Source organism: Pygocentrus nattereri, chromosome 25, assembly GCF_015220715.1.
Source record: "Pygocentrus nattereri isolate fPygNat1 chromosome 25, fPygNat1.pri, whole genome shotgun sequence".
Lineage (NCBI taxonomy): Eukaryota > Metazoa > Chordata > Actinopteri > Characiformes > Serrasalmidae > Pygocentrus > Pygocentrus nattereri.
Window position 1 is genome coordinate 3,680,253 of NC_051235.1, and position 12,095 is coordinate 3,692,347.

At 41.4% G+C, this 12,095-nt stretch overlaps 2 protein-coding genes and 1 long non-coding RNA gene across 9 annotated transcripts in view; 2 read left to right on the forward strand and 1 right to left on the reverse strand.

The window, feature by feature from the left end:
• The window catches only part of LOC108415513, a 65,663-nt gene that overhangs the window by 23,989 nt on the left and 29,579 nt on the right, over nt 1–12,095 (reverse strand). Inside the window, exon 1 of one of the 7 annotated variants that reach the window (XR_005129656.1) lies at nt 1,084–1,462. The exons of the other annotated variants lie outside the window; for them this stretch is intronic. This is a non-coding gene — a long non-coding RNA (uncharacterized LOC108415513). Of the gene's footprint in view, nt 1–1,083; nt 1,463–12,095 lie in introns of those variants that run through there. 7 annotated transcript variants of the gene reach the window in all.
• On the forward strand, nt 5,419–6,898 carry LOC108416989 (CD276 antigen homolog). Its single transcript, XM_037534666.1, has 3 exons — nt 5,419–5,632; nt 5,766–6,086; nt 6,533–6,898. The coding sequence occupies exons 1-3, from the start codon at nt 5,623–5,625 to the stop codon at nt 6,655–6,657; spliced, it is 456 nt and encodes a 151-aa protein (XP_037390563.1). The 5' UTR covers nt 5,419–5,622; the 3' UTR covers nt 6,658–6,898.
• Nucleotides 7,802–12,095, forward strand: part of LOC108415909 (CD276 antigen-like) — a 55,628-nt gene continuing 51,334 nt past the window's right edge. Inside the window, exon 1 of the mRNA XM_037534651.1 lies at nt 7,802–7,821. Coding sequence (XP_037390548.1) covers nt 7,817–7,821 — 5 coding nt within the window. The 5' untranslated portion in view covers nt 7,802–7,816. The remainder of the gene's footprint in view (nt 7,822–12,095) is intronic.

The window sequence follows — 12,095 nt, forward strand, 5'->3', positions numbered from 1 at the left end:
ATAGTATGGCAGCACAATGTAAAGCCTATTCATTTAAGATATAAAATGAATTTACAGATCATTAAATTCTCAGTAGGGCTGGGCAATCTGACAATATTCATCGTTATCATGATAAATTACATGAAAACGTGTCACAGTATGCTTTGTGAGTATCATCAGAACTCAAAAACACTTCCCAACTGCATGTGAGATTACAAAGAGAGCCTGGTCAGTCCTGTTGAATTGGGCTGAGTACAGAACCGTATGCATTTAGTATTTACACTCACCGGCCACTTTAGTAGGTACACCTTGCTAGTAAAAGGCTGGACCCTCTTTTGCCTTCAGAACTGCCTTAATTCTTCGTGGCACACTTTCAACAAGGTGTTGGAAACGTTCCTCAGAGACTTTGGTTGGTTATTTCAGTTCCTGTTTCTATCATCTTTTCCTCTTTTTCAGACCGTTCTCTGTGAACCCTAGAGATGGTTGTGTGTGAAAATCCCAGTAGATCAGCAGTTTCTGAAATACTCAGACCAGCCCGTCTGGCACCAACAACCACGCCACGTTCAAAGCCCCTTAAATCCCCTTTCTTCCCCGTTCTGATGCTCGGCCTGCACTTCAGCAAGTTGTCTCGACCACCTGCCTAATAAAGTGGCCAGTGAGTATATAGTTATATTTAATGTATAAACACAGACCACAGAGGGTATTTATGTATATTTAAATAAAAATATTGTCCCACATTGTGAGAAATTGTATGAGAAAACCTATCACAGTGTTCCGTTTTTGCCATATCGCCCTTCTCTGCACGTGAGTTAACTCTAGTGGAAATATGATCACGAAAGATCTGCCTAAAATACACCGAACAAAGGCAAAGCAGTCAATACTGCACGCTTTGAAAAGTTGTAAACATGCTCTGTATTTTGAGGAGACAGTTTAAAAGTTTCAGTTTGATAAACTGCAAAAAATGCCGTGTCCTGTAATTTTTATTGTAACTCAGACTGATTTATAATCAGGGCCAGAGAGTAAAAACAACAGCACAAATTCCAGCTCCAGACTGGCCATTAACTCGATGCAGAAAGAGATTCACTTGATAGAAAATGAACAAACCTTGAACAGTGCAGGTCAGCCGGCAGCGTGTGAGGTGCCCGCTCTTGTTGCTGTAGATATAAAAGCAGAACAGCTGCTGCACTGTGGTTGGCAGAAGCTTGTGTTGCTCATCTTCTAAAAGCTGAATTTCCTGTTGGGTTAACATGAATTAGTGTTTACGCTCGACTGCAGCTGGTATCCGGTTAGTCTGGATCTGTTGTCTCTCAAATCAAAGCTAGACAAGATCTCTTTGTTGTCTCACAGTGACTGAATAATACCTGATTTGTAGTTCAGCTCAAACCACTCAATAATACAAACATACTGCTATGTAATGTGACCAATCTCAGAGAGGCGGAGTCTTTCAGAAGTAGAGATGAGGAGGGTTCACCACTCTGTGAAAGACTGCACCATCAAATAGAGCAACAATTCAAGAAGAACGTTTTTCAATATAAAACAGCAAAGAGCTTCTGCTTTTCCTCGTCTACGGTATATATTATCATTAAAGACTCAGAGAATCTGGAGAAATCTCTGTCTGTGAGGGACGAGGCTGAAAACCAGTATCTGCTGGCCGTGATCTTTGGGCCCTCAGGCTGCACTGCATTAAACACAGACATGATTCTGTAGTGGAAATCACTGCATGGGCTCAGAAACACGTCTGAAAACCACTGTCTGTGAACACAGTTCATCACTGCATCCATAAACTCTAAAACACAAAGAAGAACCCAAATATAAACAGGATCCAGAAACGCTGCCACCTTCTCTGGGCCGGAGCTCATTTAAAATAGACTGAGGGGAAGTGGAAAATTGTCCTGCGGTCCGACGAATCAACATTTGAACTTCTTTTCTTTTTATTTTCATTTTAATTATGGACACTGTGTCCTCCGGGCTGAAGACCACTCAGCTTGTTATCAGTGCACAGTCCAAAAGCCAGTATTTATGATAGTTTAGGGGGGCATTAGCGCACATGGCATGGGTGACGTGCTCATCTGTGAAGGCACCATTAATGCTGAACTATATTTACATGTTTTGGCAACATGTGCTGCCATCCAGACGACGTCTTTTTCAGGGAAGGCCTTGATTATTTCAGCAAGACGATGTCAAACCACATTCTGCATGTATTACAGCAGCAATGCTCCGTATTAAAAGAGTCCGGGTGCTAAACTGATCTGCCTGCGGTCACCACTGAAAACATTTGGTATATTATGAAATGAAAAGCATGATAAAGGAGACTCTGAAACTGATGAGCAGCTGAAATCCTTTATCAAACAAGAACAGAAAGCACTTTCAAAAGTACAGCAGAGTCTCGTCAGTTCCCAAACGCTTACAGAGTGTTGTTTAAAGAAGAGGTGATGGAACACAGCGGTAAACCTGTCCCTATTCCTACTTTTTGGAACATGTTGCTGGCATCAAATTCAAAATGTGCAAATATTTTTCTAAAAACAATAAAATTTCTCAGTTTCAGCATTTGGTTGGTTGTCTTTGTACTATTTTCCTTCAAAAATATGGTTTACATGATTTGCACATCATTGCATCGTGTTTTTATTTACCTTTCTGCACAGCGTCTCAAACGATATGTAAGTATACTACCAAGCATAATGATATAACTCGACTGGTGTTGCACCTTCACCAAATGTTATCCTTTTTCTTTCCGCAAAAAAATCAAAGAACTTTTGTCTTTAACTTGTATTAAACCTTTGCCGAAGCATTTCCTGCGCACAGCCTGTGAGAGGTGACACCAAGCTAGGTGTTATAGGGGAAGTAAAAACTGACCCACGTTCTTTAAAGATTCACTCCTGCCTTTGAAACTTGGCAACAGATCTGTTTTTTATCAGAAGCAGAATCGGCCAGTTTGCCCTTAAAGACACAGTCCTTATCTCTACCTCACAGCAACATGAAAACTGTGGAACTCTGTGTTCTTTCATCTTTTCACGGAAGTGACAGTGCTGCTGCTTTCCAATGAAGACTCTACCTTCACCTCAAGCGGAGTAGCAAGCGCACTGGAGAACATAAAGGCTGAACGATTCGACCTTTTCATCACAATCTGAGACAAAAAGGAATAAAACCGGGTCAAGTTTCATCACCTTGTTCTCTTTTTGAGCTTCATTTTATGAAGCTAGGTTTACCTGCCTTACCTTCAGTCTTGGTGAAGGCTTTGAAAATGTGTTGAAACCAGTTCTGTATGCACTTCATAGGCTTTACAGGCTACTGGGATCCACCTCCTCCCAACATTCATGTTTGATGAAAAGCAGAACTCGTCTGATCAGTGTGAAAAGCAACCCGACTGCTGTTTCACAACTAGTTAAAGACTTGATTACGTAAGTGCTCATGTGAGCAGTAGTTGCTTTCATCTCTTAGGGGTGAGCTAGACTTTAGAGCAGGGGTGTCCAAACATTTTGTCTTAGAGCCAAAGGCCAAAATAACAAAACATTATACAAAAAATGTAGGTAAGGTTCAGGGTTTTAAAATCTGTTTTACAAAATATCTTTATACTTATGTAAAGGGCCTGTATCCTATATTTTCAGTGTACATGACTTTTTCCCAGATACGAAGCATTTATGACTTCAGCTTCATACAGTCAACTTTTCCACTGTTTTTTTACCCAGTCTGAGGCTACATTCACACTGCAAGTAACAAAATCTGATTTCCTCACCAAATCAATATCTTTTAAATGTGATCTGTATTTGACTTCAGTCTAAACGGCTCCTAAACCGACCTGCGTGAGCAAAAGAACAGAGCTTCACGCGGCTCGTCCAGAGGTAAACAATCACAACTGCCAACGAACGCCAGTCGCCCCCGGAGGATCAGCTTCATCTTCGCCAGCATCACAGGAGCATCATGAAGCTTCACTGACTGACAGCTGGGCTCATCACCCAGAATGTGTTCAGCTCACCGTAAAAAGGGCGCGGTCACTTCTTCGGTTCGCGTCCTCGGATTCTTTAAACTTCGCTTTTAGCTGACTCTTTGACGCTGCAGCCTCGTTCTCTTGTGGCTCTCAAAATCTATTCCAACACAGGGTTTGGATGAGTCTCCACTCAGTTTTTTGGACAGGAACATCAGCCTCACAGCGCAAATTGATGACCGATGTCGAGTTGGTTTGATGGAAAAGTCGCAAGAATTCCGATCTGGCTGTTCAGACTGAGTCGCTTTAGTGCAGATCGGATACGGATCGTATTTCAGTGCCACATATGAAAGCGTCTCTAATCTGAATTGAAAATGTCAGATTCAGTGTGTTTATCTGTTCACACTGACACACATCTGTGCCACTTATGGAGATAAAGATCAGATTTAGGCCACTTTTACCTGCTGTGTGAACAAAGCCTTAGTCCTCCCGCTCGCTAAGTTTCCCTTTAGCAGACGATGCTACCAAGCTGGGAGTGTGAAGACTAGCATGTGCTTCTTCTGCGACACGTGAAGTGCAGCTAACGTTATGTTAGCCAAATCCAGCCCCATTGGCTAGGATCGTCTTGAGTGAAAGTGGTAGAGAGGAGACCATCCCACCCATCTTGAGACAGCAAGGCCAATTATGCCCACTTCAGCTTGAGGTCAAAGAAAGAATTTTCATCAATGTGAAAAAAGTTGTAGATTTACAGAAGATTGATTCATCGTTGTCCTTTTCTACCGCAAGTGCGAGTTTAATGTTTGTGGCATTTATGACGAAGGCCAATCTCGCCTTATTTACACGATGAGCAGCTAGACTCATTTGCATAAAAGAATAATCTATTTTTACCGCAAAGCTCTACACTGCAATGACTATGATGCACGGCAGCAAGAGGACACGTAATAGGACACTTATCCGATGAAGCCTCCAGCAAAACGTTACCAGCTGCTGTTTTTCATTTAATATTTAAAATATCGCTGCTGTTGGAAGAAAACCTCGTATTTCCATTTCTGTTGTTTTTCAGTTTTTAAGATCATTTGAAAATGTCTGTTGTCCTTTACATTGTGTGTAAATCTCGTGGTGAATGGACCAAAACAACCGGCCCAAAATGACTTGAAAATACGTTTGACTTACATTAAAAGTAAAGTATGTTTTTCCCTTCTCCTGTAAAGTTACCATTTTGGAGATACAAGGTTTCTTCGGAACAACAGCGATATAGTTTAAAGCCTGTGAACCAGATACATCTGGATCTTTTTGTGACTCCTGTAATGAAACATAACAAGCCAGCATTTACATTTAGCACCACGTTCTACTCCATTCGCTCCACAATCTGCTCCAATTAGTTGGTCACACCACCTCAAACGTGGTCGGTTCTGTAGCTTTAGCTAACCTCACAGCTCGTCTGCGGCTCGTCTTCTGAAGGTTAGGGTCACTCAAGAGTGTTCATTTACTGCAGTGTTAGCACGTTTTTTCCACAAAATGGAATCATCAGCCTATGCAGAACCTGTTTCTGCAAGCGCTTTGAGCATCTAAGCAGAAGCACAGCAGGGACAGGAACAGCCGTATGTTAGCGGCAGGCTCCGTGTATTTCTGCCGGCTTCTGTGGCACAAAACAAGTTTTCCTCTCTTTGTTTTCTGACTTTTTCCTCAAATGTTGTTTGCTTTTAGTGTTCCTGCTGCTGATGCAGAAAGGTGAGCACTTTTTACACCTCAATAAGCAAAGATCTAACGGACTAGAGCTTCACTGAGGTTTCACACAGAGAACTAAAAGCCACACGGTGCCTGGACACCTTTGATTTCGTTTGTGTTTTGGTATCTGTTTCAGTTTCCCTGCTGGAGATTGAAGGTTTGGTGGGCGACACCGTCATCTTGCCATGCCTTAGCAGTGGTAAAGAGCTGCCAAATAAAGTCACCGTATTCTGGAGATTCAGAGACAGCGGCACCGTGTACAACATCATCGACAGCAGAGCGTCGCTGGATGACCAGGATGCGCCGTTCAGAGGCCGAGTTGACAGCTTTCCAGACGAGTGGACTAAAGGAAACTTCTCCATCAAACTCAGCGGTGTGAAGAAGACGGATGGAGGAATGTACACTTGCCTCATTCTTGAAGTCAACATTCAAACAACAGTATACCTGACTGTTAATGGTACGTCTGAACATCTAACACGTCATTAATATTTTAGCAATTAACAGAAAAGAGCATTTACTGAACAAAATGCAGTGACTTGATTTCAGAACAGCTCCTAAGGTGTTTCCAGGTGGTTACTATGGTATTTTATATGGTTGCTATAGTGTTCATAGGTAGTTACTATGGAATTCCAGGTGGTTGCTGAGGTGTTGCTAGGTGGTTGCTGGGAGCAGCATAGTCTGATAATCTGATTTTATGGTTTTAGCTCGGTAATCAGATCTCAGTGCTGTGAGCTCTTACTATGATTTCTTTCAGATTCCTCAGTGCATGTGAACGGAGCGTTTCACGGCAAACCAGCCTGAATAACCTAATGTCATGTAGTCAGATAGTTTTGGCTAATTCAAATATTCCACCCCCCCATTCCTCTTTCACGTTAAAAAGATTTATGTGTTTGCGTTCCACAGAGACACTGAGACCTTCTGCAGCACCATCTGAGATGAAGAGCGCAAACGTTCAAATGAGACCAGACAACCTTCTGCTTTTTTCCACACTTCTGTTGGTGTTTATTTTTTTGTACTTTTTTTCTTAAATATAACAGTTTGTCCTTGCATTAAAAAAAAAGCTGTAAAATGATCCAAAATGCACACTGCACACAAATTAAGCATTAATTATTAATTAAACATTAATTTAATTTCAATAAAACAACAGATTTTGTGTGTTTTCTGTGTTTGCTGGTCATGTAGTTAGCGTATTTGAGTTCCATTCAAAATGAGCTAATATTGTCTCTTCTGTAACAGTCACTAATGAGACATTTGGTAAAGCTTTTGTTTTGGTAGTGACAAAAAGGAATTTTCAGTCATTTGTTTTATTAATATGACTACAATTAAGATAGAGGGTCACTCAAAGCAGAAGGGTTTTAAAAGTCAGTACAAAGTCCAAAATGTGTTTTCGCCTCTGAACTAATTCAGTTGAATAATCCATACATGGCTAAACCATCATGAATACTGGCTTTTCAACTGTGCCCTGATAACAACCTGGGTGGTCTTTAGCCAGATGGACACAGTGTCCATGATTTCCAAAAAGAATTGCAAATGTTGATTCGTCGGAACACAGGACACTTTTCCACTACATGTGAGCATGTGCTGAGACATTATAACAGTACAGCAGACGTGCCCTCGTCTCAAAACGTAATCTGTATAACAGTAATTAAATGTTGCATTTCCCCAAAGCAACGTCTGTATTGCAACTGCATTATTTGAAGAAATAAAACTATCATACAGTTATTGTCCCCTTTATTAGGGATGTTTAGTGATCTTATAGTAAATCTGTGCCTCTAAACCTCATTTTGCACAGTTTTTGGAGGGTTTTTAAACAATCTGTCAGTCTTTTAATGCAAATACATTAAAAATATTAAATATAACACCACCCCTTTGGGCGATCAGAGCAGCTTCTGTGGTGCTGATACAAGTAATTTATAGAGTGGTTTCACGGGGAGTGATCTATTACCCAAAATAGGCATCAGTTCTGAAAAAAAAAGAAGAAAATCTAATAAATGATATGTATATTTTTTCATTCTTCTTATTATTACTATTACTACTTTTATGCAAGGTCTCTGAATTTGTCTTCATATTGATACACGTGGTCTTGTATTTCCGCATCTTCGCGCAACCAAACTATCGGTTTGGTTTAAGTGGAAAGCTTTGGAGGTTTTGGTCTCTTGGTTGGTTTAAACCCACATTCGTACAAACATGAGGTAAGAATGTCGTATGAGGTAAAACAAAACAAGATACTGTAGTTACTGAGTTTGAAGAAATAAAACTATCATACAGTTATTGTCCCCTTTATTAGGGACGTTTAGTGATCTTATAGTAAAACTGTGCCTCTAAACCGCATTTTGCACAGTTTTTGGAGGGTTTTTAAACAATCTGTCAGTCTTATACACTATTTAAATGTTTTTTCTGTGTTTAGGTAATAAATGTATGCACATTTTTGATTATTGAATGTTATTTGTACCTCTTGATGCTTTTGGTGGTAATGATAAAACAACAAACTCTACTAAAACACACGGGGACAGTCGTGAGCTGGAGGTTAGGGAACCAGCCAGTTAATGAAACTGAAACTAGAAAGCAGCACAAAGTGAACAGAGAGCGGAAAATAAAAGCCTCTATAAATTATCTATATAAATTATATGTATTTTTTATATGTATTTCATTCTTCTTATTATTATTACTATTACTACTTTTATGCATGGTCTCTGAATTTGTCTTCATATTGATACACACTTTACGTGGTCTTGTATTTCCGCATCTTCGCGCAGCCAAACTATCGGTTTGGTTTAAGTTTGGAGGTTTTGGTCTCTTGGTTGGTTTAAACCCACATTCGGCAGACAAACATGAGGTAAGAATGTCGTATGAGGTAAAACAAAACAAGATACTGTAGTTAAACAGCAAAACTGCTGCTACTTGGGGGTTTTCCTTTAGCGAAGCTAACAGACCTAACAGACCTTGAACTAGAACCCACAGCGTGGCTACCTTTAGCCAGCTAGCGACAATGAACCATAGCACACCAGGATTCACCTCTCATGCCACATTACTCTCCGTTTTCTTAGTTGGTCGCGCCGCCTCAAACTGATCTGATCAGTTCGGTGGCATCAGCCAACTGTGTCTGCTCTTTATCTGCAGCAGCTAACCCCAAACCTTAAACCACTTCCAGGAGATGTTAGTGTTCATGGTGTAGCAGGTATTAGCATGTTTCAGCTAACGCTGAACGTTCAAATGAGACCAGACAACCTCCTGCTTTTGTCTGCTTTTCTGTTGTTTTATTTCTGCATGTCTGTCCAGCGAGAGACGGAACCAGCTGCATAGCATTTACAGAGGGTTGATCAAATTTATGAATAATTTCTATTTGAAAACTGATTCTTTGGCTGAAGCCTAAGTTGACCTTGTTGAGTAAACCACAGATCAATAAATAATTGTATGACTTTACCATGCGGTTCTCTCAGGACTGTTCTGGCATCATCTTTGAGCTGTGCCTACTTTGCACTCACCGGCCACTTTATCAGAAACCCCTGTGTTGTAGCTCCACCTTGCTGGTGTACAGTTAGAGACTGAGGCTCATCTCTAGCTCTTTGTCAGTGGTTGGTTTCTGACCACAGAACTACTCTTGGCTGGATATTTTTGGGACCGGCAAGGTGGAGCTACAAGACAGGTATTCAATGTTTTATGTGGGTTAAAGGGACATTCCACTCACCAACCAGCCAGACTTAAAGGCGTTAAACTGTCCAGACGTCCACTGCAATCAATTCTGACTCTGTAACTTTCTCAGAAACATCAAATTCATCTGAATATCTGAATATCCAAACATTTTGTCTTAGAGCCAAAGGCCAAAATAACAAAACCTTATACAAAAAATGTAGGTAAGGTTCAGGGATTTAAAATCTGTTTTACAAAATGTCTTTATACTTATGTAAAGGGCCTGTATCCTATATTTTCAGTGTACGTGACTTTTTCCCAGATACGAAGCATTTATGACTTCAGCTTCATACAGTCAACTTTTCCACTGTTTTTTTACCCAGTCTGAGGCTACATTCACACTGCAAGTAACAAAATCTGATTTCCTCACCAAATCAATATCTTTTAAATGTGATCTGTATTTGACTTCAGTCTAAACGGCTCCTAAACCGACCTGCGTGAGCAAAAGAACAGAGCTTCACGCGGCTCGTCCAGAGGTAAACAATCACAACTGCCAACGAACGCCAGTCGCCCCCGGAGGATCAGCTTCATCTTCGCCAGCATCACAGGATCATCATGAAGCTTCACTGACTGACAGCTGGGCTCATCACCCAGAATGTGTTCAGCTCACCGTAAAAAGGGCGCGGTCACTTCTTCGGTTCGCGTCCTCGGATTCTTTAAACCTCGCTTTTAGCTGACTCTTTGATGCTGCAGCCTCGTTCTCTTGCGGCTGTGTTCAGCAACTTCTCTCAAAATCTATTCCAACACAGGGTTTGGATGAGTCTCCACTCAGTTTTTTGGACAGGAACATCAGCCTCACAGCGCAAATTGATGACCGATGTCGAGTTGGATTGATGGAAAAGTCGCAAGAATTCCGATCTGGCTGTTCAGACTGAGTCGCTTTGCCGCAGATCGGATACGGATCGTATTTCAGTGCCACATATGAAAGCGTCTCTAATCTGAATTGAAAATGTCAGATTCAGTGTGTTTATCTGTTCACACTGACACACATCTGTGCCACTTATGGAGATAAAGATCAGATTTAGGCCACTTTTACCTGCTGTGTGAACAAAGCCTTAGTCCTCCCACTCGCTAAGTTTCCCTTTAGCAGACGATGCTACCAAGCTGGGAGTGTGAAGACTAGCATGTGCTTCTTCTGAGACACGTGAAGTACAGCTAACGTTATGTTAGCCAAATCCAGCCCCATTGGCTAGGATCGTCTTGAGTGAAAGTGGTAGAGAGGAGACCATCCCACCCATCTTGAGACAGCAAGGCCAATTATGCCCACTTCAGCTTGAGGTCAAAGAAAGAATTTTCATCAATGTGAAAAAAGTTGTAGATTTACAGAAGATTGATTCATCGTTGTCCTTTTCTACCGCAAGTGCGAGTTTAATGTTTGTGGCATTTATGACGAAGGCCAATCTCGCCTTATTTACACGATGAGCAGCTAGACTCATTTGCATAAAAGAATAATCTATTTTTACCGCAAAGCTCTACACTGCAATGACTATGATGCACGGCAGCAAGAGGACACGTAATAGGACACTTATCCGATGAAGCCTCTAGCAAAACGTTACCAGCTGCTGTTTTTCATTTAATATTTAAAATATCGCTGCTGTTGGAAGAAAACCTCGTATTTCCATTTCTGTTGTTTTTCAGTTTTTAAGATCATTTGAAAATGTCTGTTGTCCTTTACATTGTGTGTAAATCTCGTGGTGAATGGACCAAAACAACCGGCCCAAAATGACTTGAAAATACGTTTGACTTACATTAAAAGTAAAGTATGTTTTTCCCTTCTCCTGTAAAGTTACCATTTTGGAGATACAAGGTTTCTTCGGAACAACAGCGATATAGTTTAAAGCCTGTGAACCAGATACATCTGGATCTTTTTGTGACTCCTGTAATGAAACATAACAAGCCAGCATTTACATTTAGCACCACGTTCTACTCCATTCGCTCCACAATCTGCTCCAATTAGTTGGTCACACCACCTCAAACGTGGTCGGTTCTGTAGCTTTAGCTAACCTCACAGCTCGTCTGCGGCTCGTCTTCTGAAGGTTCGGGTCACTCAAGAGTGTTCATTTACTGCAGTGTTAGCACGTTTTTTCCACAAAATGGAATCATCAGCCTATGCAGAACCTGTTTCTGCAAGCGCTTTGAGCGTCTAAGCAGAAGCACAGCAGGGACAGGAACAGCCGTATGTTAGCGGCAGGCTCCGTGTATTTCTGCCGGCTTCTGTGGCACAAAACAAGTTTTCCTCTCTTTGTTTTCTGACTTTTTCCTCAGATGCTGTTTGCCCTTAGTGTTCCTGCTGCTGATGCAGAAAGGTGAGCACATTTTACACCTCAATAAGCAAAGATCTAATGGACTAGAGCTTCACTGAGGTTTCACACAGAGAACTAAAAGCCAGACGGTGCCTGGACACCTTTGATTTGGTGTGTGTTTTGGTATCTGTTTCAGTTTCCCTGCTGGAGATTGAAGGTTTTGTGGGCGACACCGTCATCTTGCCCTGCCTTATCAGTGGTAAAGCGCTGCCAAATAAAGTCACCGTATTCTGGAGATTCAGAGACAGCAGCACCGTGTACAACATCGTCGACAGCAGAGCGTCGTTGGATGAACAGGATGCGCCGTTCACAGGCCGAGTTGACAGCTTTCCAGACGAGTGGATTAAAGGAAACTTCTCCATCAAACTCAGCGCTGTGAAGAAGACGGATGGAGGAATGTACACTTGCTTCATTCCTGAAGTCAACATTCAAACAACAGTATACCTGATTGTTAATGGTACGTCTGAACATCT